The sequence below is a fragment of the Tribolium madens genome, unplaced genomic scaffold, assembly GCF_015345945.1.
Source record: "Tribolium madens isolate multiple individuals breed KSU strain unplaced genomic scaffold, Tmad_KSU_1.1 Scaffold_91;HRSCAF=231;Tcas5.2_LG7, whole genome shotgun sequence".
NCBI lineage: Eukaryota > Metazoa > Arthropoda > Insecta > Coleoptera > Tenebrionidae > Tribolium > Tribolium madens.
The window spans coordinates 139,032-161,877 of record NW_025401063.1 but is presented as its reverse complement, the minus strand read 5'-3'; the positions used below and the strand labels follow the sequence as shown (position 1 = coordinate 161,877).

The window sequence follows — 22,846 nt, the reverse complement described above, 5'->3', positions numbered from 1 at the left end:
CGATTTTTTCAGACTACAACTCCTACACAGACTACAATTACAACTGCAACTACAATTAAGGGTAGAATTTGGCGTCGTATCTTCTTTTTCTTCTAAAATTGTAGTGTTTTGTGTATTTTCTTCACATTTCTTCGCTTCTATTTCCCCATCCTCTGTAAGATTACCACATAAATTATCGTTTTGTTCCAAATTGTTACTTTCATTAAAACTGTCTGATTTATCATCAGAAATTAGCACTGGAGTTGATGTGCACCAAGCTTGTAAACGCAATGAACGTCTGATAGGTCTTCCAGTCTCAAAAATTGTTGTTTTTACCATTTATACCTACCAACAATGACAAGTTTTAGTTTCATAAATTTCAAGTAAAATTTTGATAAAACTTCATTTGTCAGCACGTTTTTTATCAACAAAAATAATAATTAAGTAATAAATTAAGAGATTTACCTTGATTTCAACTGAAAATTGTTAAACACGTGCTTTGACGCGTTGAGTTTGACAATTTATTTAAAAATCATGTCTAGTGATTTTTCCTTTATTACAATTTAAGTGGCCAAACTGAAAATTGATTAATTAACCCACCTTTTAAACTACTCTATGAATTTTATTCAACAATAATAATTCAATCACATTTAAAAAAAAGTTAACAAAAAGATGAAAATCAATAAATTAGGAAAAACCCTAAATTCACTTTTATATTAAACCCAAACAAAATAATTAAAAACGTCGTGGTGTTACTACGCATGCGTAAAATTTAGATTATGTGACACATTGACCCGTTGATCTCACCTTCCGTGTTTTACATTACTGAAATACCAAATCGCCATTTTTCCTAATTTTTGGAAAATCTCGATAAAGCATAAAAATGAACAACGCACGTGTAAGTTGTCTCCATTTAAATCAATTCGTTTAATGTATTTTTCTCGTTGTAAAGTTTTTAATAATAAAAAAATTACTCGTTATGTAATCGTAGCAGTCCTTGGCTTTGGGGCGCCTCCTCGTGCGAGAATTTAGCAAAACAGCCCCCAGAAGCACGGAACAAGTGTCTCCCAAGTTCCACAAATTGAAACAAATCCAACAGAAATTTGGGGTAATATCCTGGATTAATTATTGCACATTATTGTTGATTTGTTTCAGGTTGAAGACAACGTCCCAGTGTACTTGAAAGGGGGCGCCGGCGATAAAATCCTCTATGCAGCCACTTTGGCGATAACAGCTGTTGGTCTCGGAATGTCCCTAGAGACTTGGTACCGATTGGCCGTGAAATAAACGCAATTTGTCTTGTAGTATATTATTAAGTAAAAATCCAACAATAAAGTTTATTTAAACAAACATTTATTTACAATTCAAACCACTCAATTCTCTTCACTATCTTCAGAAATTTCCATCGTATCAACAATTTCATCAATGATTGTCATAATATCAGCGATTTTCTTACTCGCCTCGAGAAACCTTTCCGACATTTGATTCAACTTTTCTTCATCTTCAATTTCTTGTTGAGGCTCATCTTCAATTTTTTGTTGAGGCTCATCTTCAATTTCCTTAACTTCGTAAAAATCAACAGCGTTTTCTTCAACTTGCTTGGCCTTGACTCTCTTCAATTTCTTCACATTCATAAATTCGCTAGTAAGTGTCTCACGTAATCTTTGCTTAATCAACTTTTTATTAATGATATTCGGATTTGTTTCAATGATATCAAAGATTTGTTGTTGAATCTTGGACAACTCTTCTTCCGCTTGCTTCATTTTCTCTTCTTCAATAATTTTTTTAATCGTATCTTTGGGCTTTGACTCGAGTTCACCATCTTCTTTCCTTCTTCGGTATTTCTGAATCAATTTTTTGATGTTTCGTCGCACCGTCTGGCGTTCTTCTGTACTATTGATGGGCTTTTCTTCGATTTTCTTCAATTTTTTCCTTGATTTCGAAGTTTCATTTCTTATTATTACATCAGGGGGGCTTGTGGTGTTTGTCACATTGGTTTCTTCAGTTTTGGCCACAATGACTTCTTCAATTGTCACGTTTTTTTCTTCTTCTTCTTGAAAATCATCGTAACTTCTCATTTGTAAAAACTCGCGATAATTCTCCCTTCTCCTCAAGATAAACAAAACAGGTCGTGTCTTAATTTTAATTGGAGGAATTGTAAGATAATTAAATGATAATTGATGAAACGCCTCAATTGTATCAATAATATCGTGTGTGGAAGCATAAGGTTTCAAATTTGGCGAAAATTTACTCCTAGCTTCGGCGATTAAATGCGTATATTCGTACATTTCGGGGGCCCCAGCTAACACATTCTCGACTTTACTATACCTAAAAAACATTATTAATTAAACCAATTTAACAATTAACAAAACTTACGTCCAATTTGGATTAATTTGAGTAAAACGGGAAACACCAGTTTGCGCAGCTAGATTCGAAATATGAACCGAAACATTCACTTCGTCTTTTGCAAGTCGATGCAAATGAGAAATTGCAGTCCCTCCTGGATAATTAGTCCCAGAAATACTCAACAAAAACAACGTGAAAAACACATTCACGCCCAAATGACCACACACACCCAACGACAATAGGTGATAAATGGGGCTTTTATTCCGATTCTCCCATCTGAAATAACCACAATCATGAATAATACCCCAAAGGGGGAGTCCCAGAAATAATCACGCCGCCACTGGACATTACACTTGTTACCATGACAATTAAACTTGTTACCATAGTTATGTGTCTGTTGCTATGACAATAATTGACATAGGGCGACAAAGGCGCCTCGTCTGGGACGGGGCAAGGGTGCAATTTTTTCTGGGACTTGTATGTAAGGGGGCTCACATTCGGTGACAAGCTGTCGCTGCAGTGGCGTTGAGGAACGGAAAAACGTAAATAATAAATCTGAGTTCTTTATGTGGCAAAAATGAGAATAAAAGTACGAATAAAAGTGTAGGAATACATAATTTTCGGACTCTTTCGTCGAAATATAATCCTAGAGGGATTAGAAATACTGACGTTGCCATTCCCCTTGGAATTGCTGAATAAAAGTACCACAAAAATGGTGATGTCTATATTTTTGTTAAGTTTTTTGTTTCTTATTAATTTGAAATTAAGTTTATTAAAGGATACGCCCCATTGTGAGCTTTTGTTTAAGACAGTGTTGTACCATAAGACTTCTCCTTCGGGCCACAAAGGCCTATTCCAAAAAATCGAATCGATGACCACTGAAAGCAGCAAAAAGGCAACACCGCCAGGAATGGCCATTTGGAAAAATCTTAAAATCAATAAATAAGTTCAAATTTTGATTTTGATTTGTTTTACTGACCTACCGTTTCAAAGTAATTCTTTTATTGATCAAATCGTAGAGGAGGAGAAGCCCCAAAAATAGGGCTAATTCGGCCCTGAATATGATAATAGCAGCCCCCGAAAACAAAATAAATTGTTTATTTTCGCCTTTGAGCCAACTATTCAATGCGAGGAGTACTAAAAACGAAAAATTAAGACAAATTTGAGACATTTGGGGGGTTTTTTACCAATTGGTAGTGCAAAAATGTTAGGCAAAGGCCGACTCAAATAAAACATAAAGTGGCTCTGAGTCACTGTCACTGCCATGAACCAGAGTTGCCAATTCCGCCCAAAAATCTTACCCAAAGTGCGAGACAACACATGAAAACTGGCAATAACGCAGCCCCCCAATGCAAAACGCACTATAAAACTTGTTTTAAACATTTATCTCAATTTTATTTACAAGATTACCGATATATTGTGCCCAGAATTTGTTAATTTCGAATAATTGCAAAATGGAGACTATGGGGGCGACCAAAATCGAAATGAATAAAGGGCCGATGAAAGACCGCGGGACGACTCCAGGGAACTCCAAATGGTCGTACTACAAACAGGGTTAGCTTGTGGATGGGACAAGGGGGCGCATACCTGAGACAGGTTCCACTTGTGGTACAAAATATCGTGCATGGCTTGTAAATTGAAACTTTCCTCCACTTTGGTAAATGGACAGTATACCAAATGGGCAGCGGCGATAATCAACATTATTTGCGACATTTCGGGGGCTGGTCTTTATCTACATTCTTGTAAAAGGCGAATTTTGGACGAAAATAGACTGACCTAACCTACAATTTCAGCTGACGTAAATAATCTAAATTTATTTTATCTCTTTGGTCCGGAACTAGGGACTTTTCTTAAATAAAACTACCAAAAAAACATGTTATTTTTTATTATTTTATGAATAAAACTCGTTTTTTCTACTACTCCACCAAATTTCGGTTATTTATTCCCATTTTTTCGAGACATCAGCGTAATCCCCATCGGGGCTTTCGTAATTATCAATAGTTGGGGTTTCTAAGGGCCCCTCGCGTTTAAAAGGCAACAATCTGAAATCAATCTAAACAAAAACTTGCTTTCTTCATGAAAAATAAGACAACCTGCATTGCCTCCTGATACAACTCCTCTGATTCCTTCCTCAACTCATCCAAAGCCTTTTGTTGGGCAAATAAAATCCGATCCAACATTTGCACATCTGCAAGATGTTGCTTTTTCTTATAAGTGGCCCATTGTTTCTCCAAAACTTGTCTTTGTTCCAATTCATCTTCAGATAAGACAACCAAAGACCTCATTCTTGTTTTTTTCTCATCTAAAAGTCCAAGAGGCACTTCACATTCTTCTATCGGTTTCAATTGACGTGCATTCTTCTCTAATCTTTTAATTTGCTTCTCAATTTTCTTCTTTTTGCGGTCTTCTCGTGCTTTGATAACAGCCGGGTCAAGTCTTTTCTTCTTCTTCAAAGGCTCCGCCCTGGATTATTAAATTAACTAAAGGTTGCGTTTCACTATTACTTACATGAGACATGGGGTTGCTCTAAAATTCAGAAGGACATTTGTCGCAATTCCTCGTTTTGTACACGATTGAAGAGTTAACCTAAAAAAATGATTGTAATTAAACGCAACTAGTTTAAATCAGTCCCGGACCGGTTAAGTGTGTTTATTATTGCCCAAGTGCTCATTTCGTGCCTTTTTTTCAATAAAACTCGACTAAAAATGGTAATGACATAACCTCACAAAACCATGACATAACCTCCAAAATGAGTCAAGCGACTAGTTCAAGTGAGGAAATAACCAACGAAGACCGTTTATTAGAGTTGGCAAAAGGCAAACCTGAAGGAATTTCAAACGAGAACATAAAACAAGCAATTCCGAATTTACCCCTTGAAGAACTCGCCTTAATAATCAACAAATGTTTAAAAAATGGGTTCGTGTTAAAATCGCCCCCTTATTCTCACTTAATCCCAATTTTCAGTTCTTTGGAGTTATTCAAGACCAAGGACAAGCTCCTCTACAAGTACAAAGACTCGTCCAAGAAGCCCCTCATTCGGGGGGCTGACAATGAGGAAAAACTCGTTTTTAAAATAATCGAAGAAGCTGGAAATAAAGGGATTTGGATTCGAGACATTCGTTTCAAATCAAACCTAAATATGACTCAACTCAATAAAGTACTTAAAAGTCTCGAAACGAAAAAAATCATCAAAGCCGTTAAATCAGTCTCGGCTAGTAAGAAAAAAGTGTACATGTTGTACGACTTGGAGGCTGATAGTTCGGTCACGGGGGGCGCTTGGTACCAAGACCAGGACTTTGAATCGGAATTTGTGGACGTTTTAAGTCAGCAATGTTGCAGATTTTTGCGTCAGAAATGGGAAGAGGCGAATAGTATGGGGGGTGGGCCACTTCTAGCCCGAAATCGGAGCTATGCCACCGCTCAAGACGTCCACAAGTTTATTTCCGAATTGGGAATTAGTAAAATTTCGTTATCGATTAATGATATTGAAAGTATTTTGTATACAGTTGTTTTGGATAATAATGCAGAGAGAATTGTGGCCACAAATGGCTCGTTTTTATACAGAGCTGTCAATAAATTTATGCCAACACCTGGTATTGTTAAGACCACGTGTGGGATTTGCCCCATTGCCAACAGGTGTGCAGATACCGGTTTTATTAACCCGAAAGTGTGCAATTATTTCACTGAATGGCTTGAATAAAGTTTTTACACACTTAATGGTTTTTTTAATTAAAAAAAAATGCAAAAAATCGATTTAGTTTAGGTTATGTTTGACAAGTGACATAAGCTTCAAAAAGCAACTTTTTTGGGTAAATTTTTGGCTGAAACGGCAACATTTTGATGTCCGCAGGTTTTTTAAATGTCTCACGGCCTGAATAAAGTATTTACACACTTTTACAGGTTTTTTTATGTAAAAATTGATAAAGTTTAGGTTATTTTTGACAGGTGACATAACCTTCAAAAAGTTTTTTTGGGGTTGTTTTTGATTGAAACGACACATTTTGGTGTCCGCAGGTTTTTTAAATGTCCCACGGCTTGAATAAAGTAATTACACACTTTTACTGTTTTTTTCTTTAAAAAAAATGATGGAGTTTAGGTTATGTTTGATAGGTGATATAACCTTCAAAGAGTTTTTTTTTTGGGTTGTTTTTGGTTGAAACGACACATTTCGGTGTCCGCGTTTTTTTTAATGTCCCACGGGTTGAATAAAGTGTTTACACACTTTTACTGTTTTTTTTTTTTATTTAAAAAATCGATATCATTTAAGTTATTATTGACAGGTGGTATAACCTTCAAAAAGTTTTTTTTGGGTTGTTTTTGGTTGAAACGGTAACATTTTGGGGTCCGCGGGTTTTTTAAATGTCCCACGGCTTGAATAAAGTGTTTACACACTTACTTACTTTTTTTTATTTAAAAAATCGATAAAGTTTACATTATGTTTAACAGGTGACATAACCTTCAAAAAGTATTTTTTTTGTGTTGTTTTTGGTTGAAACGGCAACATTTTGGTGTCCGCAGCTTTTTTAAATGTCCCACGGTTTGAATAAAGTAACACTTTTACTGTTTTTTTTATTTAAAGAATCGATAAAGTTTCGGTTATGTTTGCCAGGTGACATAACCTTCAAAAAGTAACTTTTTTGCGTTATTTTAAGTTGAAACGCTTTATTAAATGTCCCACGGCGTGAATAAAGTATTTATTTATTTTTTTTGTGTTGTTTTTGGTTGTAACTACAACATTTTGGTGTCCACAGGTTTTTTAAATGTCCCACAGTTTGAATAAAGTATTTATACACTTTTACTGGTTTTTTGTTTAAAAAATTGATAAAGTTTGGGTTATGTTTGCCAGGTGACATAACCATCAAAAAGTAACTTTTTTGGTTTGTTTTTGGTTGAAACGACACATTTTGGTGTGCGCATTTCTTTTTAATTTCCCACGGCTTGAATAAAGTCTTTACACACTTTTACTGTTTTTTTTTATTTAAAAAAAAAAACGATGTAGTTTAGGTTATTTTTGACAGGTGACATAACCTTCAAAGAGTATTTTTTTGGGTTGTTTTTGATTGAAACGACACATTTTGGTGTCCGCAGCTTTTTTTAAATGTCCCACGTCTTAAATAAAGTGTTAACACACTTTTACTGTTTTTTTTATTTAAAAAATCGACATAGTTTAGGTTACGTTTGACAGGGGACATAACCTTCAAAAGTATTTTTTTTTTGTGTTGTTTTTGGTTAAAACGACACATTTTGGTGTCCGCAGGTTTTTTAAATGTCCGGTACTTGCGCAGGAGTTTTTTTGCAATCACCTGCACCCCACGCATGCGTACCACCTCCGAAGCCGAAGAGGTTTTGTTCGTTTGTCATGAATGGTGTGAGAAACGCAATTTTATTGCGGAAATTTTCGATTAGTTCGTTTTGAATGCAATCAATTGATGTCAGATTTGGTTAATAATTGATCAGTGTTGCGTTTAGTGTGTGGTAAATGTTGGAACAATTCTGATTAGTTTCGATTTGGAATTGCAAGTTTTCCCTCCAAATTGCGATGCCTCTTTTGAAGCGAAAGCCTTTCGAAAAAGCACCGGTCCCTGAAGATATCCGCGATGACGAGGAAGTTTTCTATTGTGGGGCCACCAATGAGATTTTTCGGGATTACGAGTGAGTTTTTGTAGCGTGGTTGACCTAACGGTCCCCTGTACCTACGCCATCGACCTCAAATTCAGAGATCGGAATCGATTTCAATGGTTGACCGTTTCAGGGATTTTTCCGAGAGGATGTTTCTGTGCAATTCGATGATTTGGACATGTGCTATGACGGGAAAACCGAATTTGACATATGCTGAGGCTTTAGAAAGTGAGGAAAATGCAAGGAAAAGCCTCAAAGAGTTCCCAGCTGAACTCAAAATCCCCATACTCTACCTCGCGAGTAGGACTAAAAGGACGTCTTTTGTTGACATGGTCGAAGACGTATTTTTGTACACCAAAGACAGGTATTTTATCGGTGAAAACGTTGAAACTTCATTCACCGAAACAAAATGGAAAGATTCACACGTGTTGCAAGTCATACCACCCAAATCACCGACTAAAAACGGGTAAGTCCCCAAATCCTCAAATGGTACCAACTTAAATTAAAATTCAGGAACACCGACAAGCCCTTGGCCACTCTCTACAAATACGAAATCGAGCATTTCGATGCCAACGATTGCGACATTAGTGAATTTATGATCGTTGATTGTACACAAATTCGACGCAAAAAAGGCACATATTCGCGTGAAAAATGTAAATTGTTTCTTAAACAATACGTCGAGCAAGACACTCGAGGCATTTTTGTTATAAAACCAACAGCTTTGGAAGCTTTTAATTTGGAAAAAATCACATTTGATAAGATTTTTGATGGTCAACCGCCCGAATTTAGTCCATCGAAGAAATTCGTCAAGAAAACACGACAAGAATCACTTGATAAATACCTCACAAAAAATACAAACTTTACCAAAAACGGTAACAATGACTTAATGGAACGAATGAGAAAGAAAGAAGAAGAATTCAAATTGGCCAAACAACAAAAAAAAGAGATGAAAAACGAAATGAAACAAAAGAAAAAAGAGGAAAATCTTCAACTTGCCAAACAATTGAAAAATTGGAATAAACCAAAAGAGGATCTAGAACTTGTTGATCAAAAAGTAATTTTTCAAACTCAATTTAATCAAATTTAACGGATTTTTTTTTGTAGAAATTACCAAAAGCGAGTCCTGTAAAATTGAAAATTGCCAACGAGTACGTGGGGGATGTTTTAATGGTGCTAGAATTTGTAAATACATTTTCGAAGCTTTTGCATACCAAGGACTTTTTCCCAGGGGGGCTCTCAGTGGACATTATGGAAAGGGCATTGACAGAAAATGAGGTAATCATAATAATGTGCATCGAAGTAGTCGTTGACAGGGCTGACAACCACACAAAAATTCAAACAATCCTAACCTCAATCTTATTTTTTCACTTTTTGTGTGAATTAGCCCACTTGATGCACATTAATATGAAAAAGAGTTTATTTTGTGTTAAAACTTAGTTACTAAGCAACGGCCTATTATTTATCAATTACATAGCAACAATCCTGTATTTTGTATCATTGCTATAGAAACGCAATAATAGTGCCGGTGTTTTTTTTTTTTTTCGTTGCGTAGTAACATTTGTGTTGTTTAGGTGGCTGGCCCCCTTATCGACCTGATTCAAATGCTATTGATTGCACTTTTTCATGTGCAAGAAGAGGAGGCGTCTCAATATCGCACTGAAACTGAAACTTTAAACCTGAAACAGGATGAAATTTCCGATAATATGAATCTTCATGAGGCGACTCGTTTAGCGACTATTGCTGCCGGTTGGAGTAAAAAATATCAAGGACTTCCATTGGCTCAATTGCCACTTTATTCACTAACAACATCGGAAGTGTTAAGATTACATCTTTTGTCATCTGGTGCTATAATAAAATTGACTGGTGCTAGATGGCGCTATCAGCAAAGAGGTGGTTATTTGAGTGAAGACGATCCTGGATTGTATTTAAGACTACATAGCCCCCATATTTTGAAAGCTTTAAAGACACACAATGTTGTTGAATTGTCAATTGGTGATAAATTGCAGATTTTGTCATGTTTAATGAATCAATTATTGACATATGCTGATGTTAGAGATGTTGTTGAAGAGAGAATGGAGAGTATTCGACAAGCAAAAGTTGAATATAAAGCCATTTTAGCTGTGGAAAAAAAGCGAGAACAGGAGTTTTTAACAGCGAGATTTAAGCTCCGAAAATCGGCGAAAACAGACGAAAAAGCAGCGAATGAATTACGCAAATTGGAGACGGAAGCCGAACATAAACGTATGGAAAATCAACGTAAAATGGAAGAGTTTCAAAAGGCGGCGTATGAAAAACAAGTTTTAATAGGACAGGATCGGGCTTTTCGACGTTTTTTCCGTCTTGAATCCGTCCCTGGATTCTTCCTAAATTCCGAAGAAGAGAATCCAGGGACTTGTCTAAGCAATATTATCGAACAAATACCACATTTAGTCGATGCAACACGTGACGAAATTTTAGAACATTTGAAAAAAACACTCAACGAATCAAATTCCAGCGATAAAGAGAATAGTCCGACGAAAAATCGTAAAAATGGTCAATGTAACGGTGTTTTAGAGCAAAAAATTCAACTTTGCGACGATTTAATGATGTGTTCATCGAATCCTGAGACTTGTATTGTTCATTCAAAGGATCGGAGAAAAGATTTATGGGGGTTTTACCACGAAAACGATCAAATTGATCAATTAATTGGTGCTTTAAATAAACGAGGAGTGCGTGAAAGTGAATTACAGCAAAATTTGGTTTGTAATCGAGAGGAAATTGCGAAATTGATTCGTGAAACACCAGTCAATAGTTTGAATTTTGAGATGGAAAATCGAGAAGAATTCAAACGTAATAATAAAAAAATGAAAAATAAATATGAAGATGCTAATTTGGGGTATCCTAATGATATGTCCCCAACAGAAGTCCAGCATAATGCCCTCATCGAGAATATCCTCGAAATGGAGGAGAAAATCTTTGCGGGGAGTCTGGGGGCGCTCAATATTAAAGATCGAGAAAAGTGGAGGAGCGACCTACAGAATAAAAATTACAAAGAATTTGATAAAAGTCTCACAAAACAACAGATCGAAAATTCCCAAAATCATGAATATGTTACTTCAGGACAGGATTTAATCCCCGATATTGACAATAATGAAAATCCCCTAACACAAAACGATGAAATTAAAGATGCAATTCAGTGTTTGGCAGTGGCTTTGGCTCAAGTGGCACAAGCTGTTGAACCAAAATTCCTCAAAAAACCACTAGGATGTGTCACCACTGGTCGTAATAATAGTAAAATGGATGAAAATGCTATAATTAAATGGGAACAATCCTTGTTGGCATCGACAAGTTTCAGTCAAATTTTTCTACATTATAGTACACTAGATTCTTGCGTTTTGTGGGCAAGATCTGTGCTCTTGACCCGATGTAGAATTTGTCGACGTAAAAACGACTCGGAAAATATGCTACTATGTGATGGGTGTAATTTGGGACATCATTTGTACTGTTTGAAACCGAAATTGAAGGTAAGGGCACGACTTTATCGACCTGGTACGAGTCGAATTTTCAGTTTAAGTTGAGATAAAATCGATTTTTGCCACTACAATACTGAATTGGCTTTGTTTAAGTGTTTCTAGTCGTGAGATTTATTGTAAATGGTGCTAAAATTGCGGAAATTACACTTTTGTGTTAAATTTGACAGCTGTCAAACGACTTTATCGACCTGGTAGGAGTCGAATTTTCAGTTCTAATTGAAATAAAACTCGATTTTAGCCACTGTGATATTTAATTGGCTTTGTTTAACGAGAGATTTGTTGTTTGTGGTACTAAACTTGCTTAAATGATACTTTTTGTGTTAATTAAACACCTACCATGTCGTTTAAATTGTTGCATTGTTGCACGATTTTATCAAAGTGGTAGGTGACGAATTTTGAATTTGAATAGAGTTAAAATTCGATTTTAGTCACTGTGATACTTAATTGGCTTTATTTAATTACTTTTTTGGTGTTTTTTGTTTGTCAAATGCCTACCATGTCGATTAAATCGTGGTTGAGGCTTTTATTTTGAGTTTGTTCAATTTTTAGAGTATTCCGCCTGGCGATTGGTTTTGTGATAAATGTGAGAAAGAGAAGAAAGTACCTGAAGTGGTCGAATCGCCGCCGAAGAAACGTCCGATTTTTCGCGATGAAGAAATCGAAGAAGAAGAATCAGAAGAAGAAGAATTGGAGAGTAATAATGAAGATGATGATACTGAAGATGCTGAAGAAGAGGAAGAACAGGATGAAAACGATGAAACGTCTGTAAGAAAAAAAAAATTTGTTCTTTACTAAAAACATTTTTCTAGGACTCCTAAAATCGATTTATGTAAAACTTGTGGTTCAGGTGGCGAATTGATTCAATGTGAAAATTGTACAATCAGTTATCATGTTGAATGTGCGGAACCACCATTACGACGCGCCCCCAGAGGTCCATGGTATTGTACGAAATGTAAGAAAAATAACGATAGAAAACGAAACTATGGTAAGTGAGAAAATTTTCGCACTTTGTGAATTTCTTCTAAATTGTACTATTGTACAGACACGAGCTACTGTAATGGTACCGTGGTACAGCGCACTGGAAAAATCAATGGCCAGCGTCGCTGTGCTGCAAAAGCCTTGTATAAAATCCACGATTTTGCAAAGAGTCTTCGAGAACACTCAGATTCTGACGGTGGGTTCTTCATTTTCACCCAACTACACTTAATATCTGTTTCAAATTGATGTGATTTGTTACCTAGCAACGTTCGTAACGTAGCAACAGAATCAACAGATCAGTGTTTATATTTACTTTGTTACCTAGCAACAGTTGCTTAGTAACGTAGCAACAAAATCAACAAATCAGTTTATATTTTCTCTGTTACCTAGCAACTAGACGTATCAATTTGAAACAAACTTTAAAGTTTTTTGTGAATTGTTTAGATTCAAGCGAGGAGGAAGTGATTAGTAAACGAGCGACTCGTCGCGATGAGGGGAGAACCGATTTGCCGTTGCATAATTCTGCATTGCATGCGGTTTTGTGTGAAGTGATGAAAGATGCAAATGCTTGGCCATTTTTGCGACCGGTTCAAAAGACTGAGGTGCCTGATTATTACGATGTTATAACAAAACCAATGGATTTTGGTACAATTAAGTATAAATTGAACATGGGGGAATATAAGGAAGATTCACAGTTTATGGCAGATGCAGTTTTGGTGTTTCAAAATTGTAATACGTATAATCATACCGAGGATGATGTTTACAAGTAAGTAATTTTTTTTTGTGTGATTTTTGTTAATTTTTTTTTGGTTGCAGATGTGGTGTACAGTTACTTAGACTTTTTCAGAAGAAATGTCGCGAGTTGGGGTTAAAACTTCCTGATGAGATGGATTATAATGACCCAAATGCACGTCCTAAAAAGAAAATTCGCACGAAATAGTATTATATAGTATTCTTATTTCTATATTAAAATTGTACATTTTTCTTTTCTCTAAATTTACTTTTGATTTGTACGATGTAATCATTTTAGCTGTTTTTGTAGGTACTATTTATGAATATTAATTTTTTACATTAAAAAAGTCTTTCCCATTCCTGAAACATAACCTTAAAAAACATGAATTTTGTTACAAAATATCAAAAATTCAGTCATTTCATAATTCATAAAAGACAAACTTAAGATAATACAACAAACACCAACAAAGTTTCGTAATTATTTGCCGTTCATCATCAGTTGTGACATAACCTCAAAAAACATTTCACCTGAAAATGGATGTAAAAACGTACAAAAGCATCGTAACTGTAATTCGGAAGTACAAAGGCCTGTCCAAAAACTGTCTCTCGGTTTTAGTTGCAACCTTCCCTTTGTATAACCCATTTTTGTGAAAATTTATAATTTCATGATTTTTTTTTCAGCATAAACCATGATACTCTTTACAGTATTTTATCCCTCGAATATCAGAAACGTATGAGAGTGAATCATGTGAAAAGTCAATCAGTTATTAACAAATACTGGGATTTGTATCAAATGTCGGTGAAAAAGGGGGCCGGTCCTGGAATCATCCTCCAAATGGCTCAACAGTTCGATATTTGCCCTTGTCTCATCGCGAAATTAATTCTACAAAAGTATTTCGAGGAGTGTAACATGGAATTGACACAGATCAACGCGCATTTAAGAGATACTTCACTAATCCCAGACCCACATTTAGCCTACGAAGTGTTCCTAGTAAGTTGTTGCATAAAACCGATTTCAATCATACAAGAATTTTTCCAGTGCACAATCTATGATAATTTATACAGTCCACTATCAGAAACGATGAAACAGTAAGACTCCTACTTAAATCTATCAAAAAAAAACAATGTTAAATTCCAGTTCTCTCGGTCAAGAATACGAAATCAAATTACACAACGAAGTGTTAAAATTAAATTTAGCCTTCAGAGACGAGGAACATCTACGAAAATTCGGCTACGACAAGACCCCCGATGTTAAATTAGACGTCCCGGTGGCCGTGGACGGCTTCGTCATCAACTGGATCGAGAGCAAAGCCCTATTTGGCGACGAAGACGTCCACAAAGACTACACCAAAAACCAGTATCTCAGCTACTGGAATCGCTTCGGACCAGGACTAGTGATTTATTGGTTCAGTTACGTCAAAAGCATTGTTCAAACCGACGACAAAAGGTTCATCATCAGGGACCACTTACCCACAAACATTGTCCACATCAATTATCTCTCTTAATTAATAAAGTCTTTAGTTGCTATGTAACAATATATGCGTTCCTTGGCAACGAAATAGAGAATTAATAAAGTCTTTGGTTGCTATGTAACAATATATGCGTTCCTTGGCAACGGAATAGAGAATAGTGTGTATAATTTTTCAGTTGCTTGGTAACAGAGAAAAAACGGACTGTGTTTTGTGTGTGTTGCTTAGCAACAAAAAATGGTGTTTTTGCACTAGGTAAGAAAAGCATCAATGAAAAAAGGGTAATTAAACACTACACTGAAGTTAGAAATCGGTCCTCGAGTCGATTATTTCTGGGTGCTTGTGCTAATAGGTCTCGCAAATGGCACAATAAAGCATTATTGCAATGTATAATTCACAAGTATCGAATAAATAGGGGAGTTATATTGCGCACAAGAATTAGGGATAGGATTAAGTGGTGGTACAATAGACAGCCCTCTTATTATCCGCCATAAAGGAGAAGTTAATTTGATTCGTTTCTGCATGAAATACGGTCATAAATCAAGCAACTGGTCGTGAAAATTAATATTGAAATTAAATAAATATACAGATTTGTCAATAAGAAATTACCACCTAGAATTTGAATTTTTAGGAAAATTACGTTTTTCATGTTGTAAGTAATTTTGAATGTGTATTGTTGGTTATCCCGCTGACAGGTGGCTTAACCTAAATTTTTGACACTAGTTACGATATCTTTTGTTTGTCACCAAATTCACGAATATCCCTAAATCCTAGGGAGTAATTTATATCAGGTGTTCGATATGTGATAAAAATTCTTGACATAGTCTCGGAGGGTGAACAGATGTACACGAAGGCCTAATTTTCCACTTGAATATTCTATTGTCTTTGAAAAGGGATCGACAAGTGAATTTTTGATTATTTATTCGTCTCGAATAGTGGCTATTTTTGCATCAACCTCTTTCAAAACTTGATCCAAAACAACATTTTTTGAAAAATCTTGCTCACTTGACGATTTCAAGTGCTGAGTCTCGGGGTATTTAGCCTGAAAATGTGACTCAAATGAGAAATTTTGACACTTTTTCGTTTACTTCAAGTTCAGTATCGATTTCCAAGAGACGTTGTTTGTCGTTTTCGCACAAATGAAAGCCGTTTGACGTTTCATCGCAGTCTGAAAATTCGAAAAATTTGAATTGTGTGTAAATGATGAGAAAAATTTTACCATTTGTTAGGATTTGATCCAATTGGTGTTTTTCCTCGTCGGTGAGAGGCAATTTCGACATGGCTGTAGCCAACTGTTTGATCAATAACTCAGGATTCAAATATCAGGCTTTGTTTACTCACCTCGATGTTTCTGTGGATGAAATCTTTGTCTGGTTTTTCACGCTTTATTTTCCTTGACTTTTTTTCATCGTCATTAAGACAACATAAAGTTAGGAATATTGACTCGTTGCACATTTCTTTTTGTACTTTCATTCTTTCCTCTTTCTCGTACTTTAACAAATCTTTATTTATTTGGTAGTTTTGCTCAAGTTTTGCAATTTGGGCCATGTTCTCCATTATTGTCGCGCTTTTGCGACCGATTTTTATAGTTGGGAGAGAGTCAAGCAAGTCAAATTGGAGTTTCTCGCCTTAAAACACGATAGAAAGTTGGAAAAAATTAATTTGGGCAAACCTTTCAAGTTTGTTTGAGTCGTTTCGATGTATGGTAAAAATGAAAATAAATCTTGTTTTTGCAAGTTTTCCAATTTGTTTAACAGCTCGGACGAAATTCCGGCGATTTCCAACTCGGTTTTATCCATTTTAGGTGATTTTTTTAATAAAATTTGACAAGAAAAGTCACTCACAAGTTACACGGTGTTTGCTTAAAATTAACTTGATTTAATTACGCATTTTGTATTCCATTCTACGTCTCACCCTGTATATTAATTTTGTCTTGCATTCAACGTGTTAATTGTACTACAAATCGTGTTTTCTTTTTGGATTTCAGTGCAGCGTTGTCGAATTTTTGGAAATTTTTTTGCAAAATTTTGAAAATGCATCCTTCGATTTAAATTTTTCTAGCATCTTTATTATTCATAATGGAGAAGTCAAATTTTGGACATTGAGAAAGCTTTGCTCTATCGTTTGATGTAATTTTTATTTGATTTTTTTATACAGGGTATAATTTTTTTTTGATAATTCAAATAAAAATAACACAATAGATCTATTTAGATAAATGATTCGGACCTCATTTATGATATTGAAAATAATAACTTTTTTTTTTCACGTTTTGTAAACGTGATGACAATTAAAAAGTTTCGCAAAAATTAGCATCAGTTACACTTTTTGAAATATTTTGTTTGTTAAATAACAATCAAATTCTTATATGTTATTTTATATGCTAAAAAAACGTGTTTTGTTTTTGGATTTCCGTGCAGCATTGCCAAATTATTAAAAAAAAATTGCAAAATTTTGAAAATGCATCCTTTGATTTAAATTCTAGCATCTTTAATATTAACAATAGAAAAGTCAAGTTTTGCACATTGCTAAAAAAGGCTTTGTTCTATCATTTGGTGTAATTTTCATTTAATTTTATTATACAAGGTGCGTACTGGAAATGATCAAATTGTGCAATTTTCAAACACTCGTAATTTTGTTTGTTTTTAATAAAATTCTATATTTTTTGTATCAATATATTTCACCACTAATTTTCTTTTATACCTGAACATTGTAGTTTTTAAAATAAAGACAGAATACTCTTACTCACCCTGCATAGGGAACAATTTTTCGATGTATTCAACTTTTTCATATTTTTTACACATGATGTGTTTTTATTTACTTTGTTAAATGCTCCAAAACCGTTTTTTGTTTTTAGATTTTGCTTGCGGCGTTGCCAGGTTCATTTTTTTAGCAAAATTTGAAAATACTTGACTTGTTTTAATTTCTTCTACCTTTATTACTAATAGTAGAAAAATGAAACTTTGCACAACAATAAAGAAAGCTTTGCTCAATCGTTTGGTGTAATTCTTATTTAATTTAATTATACAGGGTGCTTACTAGAAGTGATCAATTTGAACGTATTCCTCGACTCACCCTATACCAGGTGAGTCAAATTTTATCCGCACTCCTCAAAATACCTCTCGTGTTTAAACTAAGGTAATGCGAAAATGCTGGAGGTGCAGCGAGAATATCGAACTTTCCGACAAATTAATTCCACTCATATTAAAGAAATAAATTACAAAATATCACAATTAGCAAATGGAAAAATTCAAAATTTTATTTGAAAACCCTTTTTCCATCCTCGACGAGTCACACATGTCAATAGTCTCGCATAATTGCTATAGTAATGCACTGAAGTTTATACGTAACTATGGTAACAAAGAGTTAGAAAAATGAAAATGTCATGGCAACCATGAAAAATTGCGTACACTCCAGTGGCGGGTAATGCTTTTTTGTCGATTTTTTATACTTACATTTTGTATGCCAATAATTGACCACAAACTTCAGCAATATTCCTCTTCTGTTCAATTACAATAAACTCTGTTATAGAGAACAAAGGGCTTTTCTCATTTCGCTCCAACCATAAACAATTTACAGCAAAGTGTAATATCGCTTTGTGTGTGCGCCCTCTGTGTCTGTTTTCGTCAATATTTGTCCTAAAACCGCAAATTCGGCCGCCTCGCATACGTATTTCCATCATAATAATAATAATCGCAATGATTTTCATCATCGTCCGGAAAATTCCAATACAACGTTGTTATTAGTCAGGTTAGATTTGTCGGTAAATCATTCCGTCACAATCTAAGCGAGTGAGATTATTGGATTTGGGGTCGCAGAGAGGGGGCTTTCATAATTCGATATACAGCCCCGCCCTAAAGGTTATACACCGCTTTGGTTGCCCTGGGAGACGACACAACGAATGGCGGATTCAGGCGGGATTTCCCCTCGAGAGAGAGTTGCAAACAAACCTGCGAGAAGCTTCCGAGTTTTAGGTATAGAAAGCTCGAAACTAGTTTACCGTTACGTCACACAAAAACAACTAAATTAATTATTGTATTATGTGTGAATACACGACGGAGATTTGCAACAATTTCGTGGTCAAAATCTAAACAAAATTTTCGTACATTTGAAAGAAATGATTTTGAAATGCGGTTTTTTCGAGTGTGCTTTGTACGCAACGGCCAACTTTGTGAGATTGCGTTTTGTGCCGCAATATTTAATTTAAGCATGGCCGCGCTGCTTCCTTCTGTCAAACCGATGTTGACTCCGTCTCATTCTCGATAATAATAAGATTTATTTGGGAGCAGCGTTCAATACTTGCAATCCGGGTCGTAGAGTCTGTTTGGAATCTTATAACACGTCGACTCGCCTTCTTGCTCCTCTCCAACATTCATCTTGATAATAATACGAAGAAAGTAGTTGTTGACAACTTCAATATACATCGTTGTATGTGATGCTTGATGCTTGTGTACATTTCTATGCTAGTGAAATGTTCATAAAAGATTGCGATTTTACTGGATTCACATATTTGAATAAAGAATGTTTTTTTTTTAACATACAGTGTGTCCCAGCGAGTTGAAAAAGTCCATTAGTGACCTTTAATTGGTAAAATTGATAGATACTAATCTAATCCATCGCCTAAAATTATTTTCTACTATACAGCGTGTTTCAAAAATAAGTTTTTTTTAATAAAACACCATATGTTTTTTAGCGTTTTTGATGGATGTAGATTTTTATGACAATATTTTTAAGCTAAACTTTTATTGGTCGATTTTGCTTAGTTTTAAAAATAAGGCGGTTTTTGTGCACTTTTTAAAAATTTATTACACAAAAACTGAGACATCTAGAAATATTTTTTTACTACCGCAAAGACGAAGGTACAAGCTATAAGGTTGTAACATTTTTTGAGTGTGTTGCATTTGCAAAGATAAAAAAATGAAGGTGTTTGTTAAAAGTTTAATAACTTAAACAATTTAAATGAAACACCTTATTTATTGTTTTTGCATTTAAAATATTATTAAATTGTCTTTCTAAAATTATTTACTTTTAGGTGTTTATAATCAATAACTAAAAAGAAATTTAACTTTAAACATTAAAAAAAAATATTTACTATTGTTTCAGTAGCCAAAAAGTGCACAGTTGCACAAGAGATGGAAGAAATATCACTTAATAATCACATTTGTGTTAAACTGAATCCATTATTCTTTATTTTTACAATAAAATAATTCAAATTTCAGTATTTATAACGACTTTTACAATCTTTGGATAAATCAACTGATAAGTGATCCGTGGTGGAATTACTATGATTACCATAGTATCAATAATGCTCAGATATTGATAATCATTGTTGCTCCAATTAATACTGAATGTTAAATATCTTTTCATTTATCAATTCTAGACATTAAAAGTTTATTTTTTTAGATAGACAATTTATCAATATATTAGATGCAAAAATAAAAAAATAGGGTGTTCCATTTAAATTTTTTAAGTTATTTAACTTTTAACAAACTTCTTAATTTATTAATCTTTAGAAATGCAAAACACTAAAAAATTGCTACAGCTTTAAATTCTGTACTTTATTTTTTGCAGAAGTAAGAAAAAACTTGTTCTAGCTGTCTTAGTTTTTGTGTAATATATTTTTAAAAAGGGCATGTTTTCTTGAAAAAAACGTCTTATTTCTAAAACTAAGCGAAATGTTTAAAAACATTGTTTTAAAAAGCTACATCCTAAAATGCCAAGATACATACGGTGTTTCATTTAAAAAAACACAAGTTTGCATTGTAACTTATTTTTGGGACATGCTGTATAGTTGAAAATAATTTTAGGCGATGAACTAGATTAGTGTCTATATAATTTTTTAAATTTTATTATTTAAAGGTCACTAACGGATTTTTTCAACTCGCTGTGACACCCTGTATATATTTCAGTAATTACATATTAAACCAAAAAATTATTATGAACGGAGAACGAACATGAATTACTCATCTTGTATGTAATAATTTTGTAAAAACGTTAATTTTTTGAAAAAAAACAAAATTCAATTCAATCAAATAAAATCAGTGATCCGCCACTGGTTTATTGTTTACTATAACAAGTGACGTTTTCCTTTTTTACACATTTTTTGATAACTATAGTTACATACACATTTCTATAGCAACGATGTATGTACATCTAGGTACTCATTTTTCAACCGACTCGTTTAGGTTGGAAAAAGGGTTTTTTAAATATCAAAATACACCAAAAAAATTGTGTTTTTATTGGTAGTAATTGACAATTATTTCGTGTATTAATACAAATAAACAACTTATAAGTAAATATATGCGTTCACTTGCTTGTTTTGTTAATTATCTAGTGTTTTAAATATAGGTATTTGAAAAAAAACAAAAATAATATCTGTGTGTTCATTAAAAAAAAAGAGTGCTTTGACAAATATTTTGCACGTCTTTGATTAATTCATTCCATTTGTCAAAATGACAGACACGTTTGTCAACTGCGAGTTTTTTTATAATGAAAACATCATGATACTACTTTTCGATATAATATTTCGCTTCTTTGAATAGAAAATAAAATAAATGAAATTTTTTTTCACTATTTTTGAGTCAATCCGAATAAAAAAAATCACTTTTTTAGTAATAAAAATTTTAATCTGGAACAATTAAAAAATAGATTTTTGTAATTTTTGTAATTATCTCATGTTGATTTGTCCACTCGATGTAAAATTTACAAAAAAAAGTTGTAAATCTAGTCGCTACAAGTTTAGTCATCCACAAATTGTTGAAATAATAAGCATTCACTGCAATTTGGATCAGATATTAGATATAAGATCTTCAAATAAAATAATAATATTAAGAGTTTTTGAAACATTACACTAGTTTACAAATAATAACTTGTTGAATATACCTTTAATCAAATTATTATTTTTATTTACCTTTAATTAAACACAAATAATAGTTATTTTTTTTAAACGTCACAGTTTTTTGTTACGAACGATATTTTTCCTGCTTTCTGCACAAACACCTAAAATTTATTTAAAATTCAAATTGTGCCTAAATAGGTCTTCAAATACATTTCATAGACTCGTATTCGGTCTTCTTTCAAAAAATTTTTGATGAAAATATGTTAGATTACTGTTGAACTGTTATAAAGAAAACTGATCCAAAAAAGTATAAAAAAAGTAAAATAACTCATTTTTAATTTGTTATTTAGCGGTTTTTGTATTTTTGTTAATTACATGTTTCTTAAACATGACGTGGTGGACTTTTTACATATTTTTTTGAAATTATAACTGTTATTAGACAAGTTTTTCGGAAAATAGTATAAGCATAAAAATAAACCAAATTAATTCAAAAAATGTAACAAAAACAACTTTACAATTTGTAAATAAAAAAGGGTCCAAGATTTTAATGAAAAATAATTATCACCCGCCACTGACTTAAATTATTGTTACTATGACTACGACTATGACTTTTTATTATTACTATAGTAACACACATACTTTAATATATTTCTATAGCAATTATATGAACCTACTTGCATGTGCGACTCGCCGAGGCTGGAAAAAAGGGTTTAAAGTAAAAAAATTCCAATTTTATGCTTTCCATTATTTAAAAACATAATTTCACCCCGTTTTAACTTCAAATTCATTATTATCACTCAAAAAAGCAATTAAGAAACCGAATTACAACAAATTGTAAATATTTTTAATATAATAATGAATAAATTTGCGAAAATCCACCCTTTTGTGGAGTTAAGTAGGAATTATTGTCGATCTAAACTCCGGCGATATATCGCATGATTTAATAAAACGGGTCGTAATAACCCTCAAATAAAGCCGACTCGAGTTTGAATACGTGGCAGGTTTGAAGCGTGATAAATTTGTCCCAATATCATCATATCACCCTCTATCTCGGTGACATTTTACTCTTTAGTGTGTCATCATCACCCTCGTTTCTAACACTTTACGGCATTCCAGAAACACGCGACAATCCGATATTACCAAGCAAGCATCACGACGATCGATATTTAAAAACGTCTTTTTTTTCCTCCCTTGTATATGTTTTCGGTTTAATAACCGCCAATATGTTACAATAGTATTTTATGGTACTTGACGTGGCGTGACATCACGGTAAACTTAGTCCATTGATACGGTAGGGAAAGACACGTATCAAAAACTAATAATCCCCGATGCTGGACCAGTGGCTTGTAAACACAAAGCCGTAAGGGTGGCGGATC

The 22,846-nt window shown here is 33.9% G+C and overlaps 7 protein-coding genes across 10 annotated transcripts; 4 read left to right on the top strand and 3 right to left on the bottom strand.

Annotated features, from left to right (window-relative positions):
• The first annotated feature begins 730 nt into the window (after positions 1-730).
• Positions 731-1,329, top strand: LOC123012073 (cytochrome c oxidase subunit 7A2, mitochondrial-like). Of its 2 annotated transcripts, none has more exons than XM_044409853.1 (3): positions 731-877; positions 971-1,087; positions 1,135-1,329. In XM_044409853.1, exons 1-3 carry the CDS (start codon positions 863-865, stop codon positions 1,264-1,266), a joined length of 264 nt encoding a protein of 87 aa, XP_044265788.1. In that variant the 5' UTR covers positions 731-862; the 3' UTR covers positions 1,267-1,329. The 2 variants fall into 2 exon arrangements, with proteins under 2 accessions (XP_044265788.1, XP_044265789.1); XM_044409854.1 differs by having other exon boundaries at positions 748-877; positions 974-1,087.
• On the bottom strand, positions 1,303-4,133 carry LOC123012069 (dol-P-Man:Man(7)GlcNAc(2)-PP-Dol alpha-1,6-mannosyltransferase). Its single transcript, XM_044409849.1, has 8 exons — positions 3,913-4,133; positions 3,736-3,868; positions 3,513-3,686; positions 3,309-3,462; positions 3,109-3,253; positions 2,821-3,047; positions 2,356-2,601; positions 1,303-2,307 (listed from the first exon to the last, which is right to left on the bottom strand). The coding sequence occupies exons 1-8, from the start codon at positions 4,036-4,038 to the stop codon at positions 1,353-1,355; spliced, it is 2,160 nt and encodes a 719-aa protein (XP_044265784.1). The 5' UTR covers positions 4,039-4,133; the 3' UTR covers positions 1,303-1,352.
• Positions 4,134-4,195: 62 nt separating this feature from the next.
• On the bottom strand, positions 4,196-5,115 carry LOC123012072 (39S ribosomal protein L40, mitochondrial). The gene is made up of 4 exons (XM_044409852.1): positions 4,962-5,115; positions 4,834-4,911; positions 4,419-4,788; positions 4,196-4,378 (listed from the first exon to the last, which is right to left on the bottom strand). Exons 1-4 carry the CDS (start codon positions 4,994-4,996, stop codon positions 4,265-4,267), a joined length of 597 nt encoding a protein of 198 aa, XP_044265787.1. The 5' UTR covers positions 4,997-5,115; the 3' UTR covers positions 4,196-4,264.
• On the top strand, positions 4,824-6,053 carry LOC123012070 (probable DNA-directed RNA polymerase III subunit RPC6). Its single transcript, XM_044409850.1, has 2 exons — positions 4,824-5,241; positions 5,290-6,053. The coding sequence occupies exons 1-2, from the start codon at positions 5,075-5,077 to the stop codon at positions 6,023-6,025; spliced, it is 903 nt and encodes a 300-aa protein (XP_044265785.1). The 5' UTR covers positions 4,824-5,074; the 3' UTR covers positions 6,026-6,053.
• A 1,607-nt stretch (positions 6,054-7,660) lies between these two features.
• LOC123012068 (bromodomain adjacent to zinc finger domain protein 1A) lies at positions 7,661-13,518 on the top strand. Of its 2 annotated transcripts, XM_044409847.1 has the most exons (10): positions 7,661-7,977; positions 8,078-8,410; positions 8,458-8,998; positions 9,049-9,219; positions 9,516-11,447; positions 12,006-12,217; positions 12,266-12,441; positions 12,499-12,630; positions 12,879-13,200; positions 13,251-13,518. In XM_044409847.1, the coding sequence occupies exons 1-10, from the start codon at positions 7,865-7,867 to the stop codon at positions 13,372-13,374; spliced, it is 4,056 nt and encodes a 1,351-aa protein (XP_044265782.1). In that variant the 5' UTR covers positions 7,661-7,864; the 3' UTR covers positions 13,375-13,518. The 2 variants fall into 2 exon arrangements, with proteins under 2 accessions (XP_044265782.1, XP_044265783.1); XM_044409848.1 differs by lacking the exon at positions 12,499-12,630.
• Positions 13,519-13,525: 7 nt separating this feature from the next.
• On the top strand, positions 13,526-14,776 carry LOC123012071 (CDAN1-interacting nuclease 1). Its single transcript, XM_044409851.1, has 4 exons — positions 13,526-13,798; positions 13,848-14,157; positions 14,206-14,255; positions 14,305-14,776. Exons 1-4 carry the CDS (start codon positions 13,701-13,703, stop codon positions 14,669-14,671), a joined length of 825 nt encoding a protein of 274 aa, XP_044265786.1. The 5' UTR covers positions 13,526-13,700; the 3' UTR covers positions 14,672-14,776.
• Positions 14,777-15,323: 547 nt separating this feature from the next.
• Positions 15,324-16,522, bottom strand: LOC123011361. Of its 2 annotated transcripts, XM_044408754.1 has the most exons (5): positions 16,308-16,517; positions 15,977-16,263; positions 15,855-15,927; positions 15,724-15,803; positions 15,336-15,677 (listed from the first exon to the last, which is right to left on the bottom strand). In XM_044408754.1, exons 1-5 carry the CDS (start codon positions 16,432-16,434, stop codon positions 15,555-15,557), a joined length of 690 nt encoding a protein of 229 aa, XP_044264689.1. In that variant the 5' UTR covers positions 16,435-16,517; the 3' UTR covers positions 15,336-15,554. The 2 variants fall into 2 exon arrangements, with proteins under 2 accessions (XP_044264688.1, XP_044264689.1); XM_044408753.1 differs by having other exon boundaries at positions 15,324-15,677; positions 15,724-15,927; positions 16,308-16,522.
• Between the last annotated feature and the right edge of the window lie 6,324 nt (positions 16,523-22,846).

Bases quoted from the DNA above. Each gene is read 5' to 3' on its own strand.
- LOC123012071 (XM_044409851.1), top strand. From the start codon at position 13,701: ATGGATGTAAAAACGTACAAAAGCATCGTAACTGTAATTCGGAAGTAC. The intron at 13,799-13,847 runs GTATAACCCATT...TTTTTTTTTCAG, and splicing joins TTAGTTGCAACCTTCCCTTT to CATAAACCATGATACTCTTT. The intron at 14,256-14,304 runs GTAAGACTCCTA...GTTAAATTCCAG, and splicing joins CTATCAGAAACGATGAAACA to TTCTCTCGGTCAAGAATACG.
- LOC123012072 (XM_044409852.1), bottom strand. From the start codon at position 4,996: ATGAGCACTTGGGCAATAATAAACACACTTAACCG. The intron at 4,912-4,961 runs GTCCGGGACTGA...TCATTTTTTTAG, and splicing joins ATAATAAACACACTTAACCG to GTTAACTCTTCAATCGTGTA. The intron at 4,789-4,833 runs GTAAGTAATAGT...TTAATAATCCAG, and splicing joins AGAGCAACCCCATGTCTCAT to GGCGGAGCCTTTGAAGAAGA.
- LOC123012069 (XM_044409849.1), bottom strand. From the start codon at position 4,038: ATGTCGCAAATAATGTTGATTATCGCCGCTGCCCATTTGGTATACTGT. The intron at 3,463-3,512 runs GTAAAAAACCCC...TTTCGTTTTTAG, and splicing joins CATTTTTGCACTACCAATTG to TACTCCTCGCATTGAATAGT. The intron at 2,308-2,355 runs GTAAGTTTTGTT...AATGTTTTTTAG, and splicing joins CAAATTAATCCAAATTGGAC to GTATAGTAAAGTCGAGAATG.
- LOC123012073 (XM_044409853.1), top strand. The intron at 1,088-1,134 runs GTAATATCCTGG...GATTTGTTTCAG, and splicing joins AAATCCAACAGAAATTTGGG to GTTGAAGACAACGTCCCAGT.
- LOC123012068 (XM_044409847.1), top strand. From the start codon at position 7,865: ATGCCTCTTTTGAAGCGAAAGCCTTTCGAAAAAGCACCGGTCCCTGAA. The intron at 12,218-12,265 runs GTCTGTAAGAAA...ACATTTTTCTAG, and splicing joins CAGGATGAAAACGATGAAAC to GACTCCTAAAATCGATTTAT. The intron at 12,442-12,498 runs GTAAGTGAGAAA...ACTATTGTACAG, and splicing joins CGATAGAAAACGAAACTATG to ACACGAGCTACTGTAATGGT.
- LOC123011361 (XM_044408753.1), bottom strand. From the start codon at position 16,434: ATGGATAAAACCGAGTTGGAAATCGCCGGAATTTCGTCCGAGCTGTTA. The intron at 15,928-15,976 runs GTGAGTAAACAA...TTGATCAAACAG, and splicing joins TCATCCACAGAAACATCGAG to TTGGCTACAGCCATGTCGAA. The intron at 15,678-15,723 runs GTAAACGAAAAA...TCACATTTTCAG, and splicing joins AAATCGATACTGAACTTGAA to GCTAAATACCCCGAGACTCA.
- LOC123012070 (XM_044409850.1), top strand. From the start codon at position 5,075: ATGAGTCAAGCGACTAGTTCAAGTGAGGAAATAACCAACGAAGACCGT. The intron at 5,242-5,289 runs GTTCGTGTTAAA...CCCAATTTTCAG, and splicing joins AACAAATGTTTAAAAAATGG to TTCTTTGGAGTTATTCAAGA.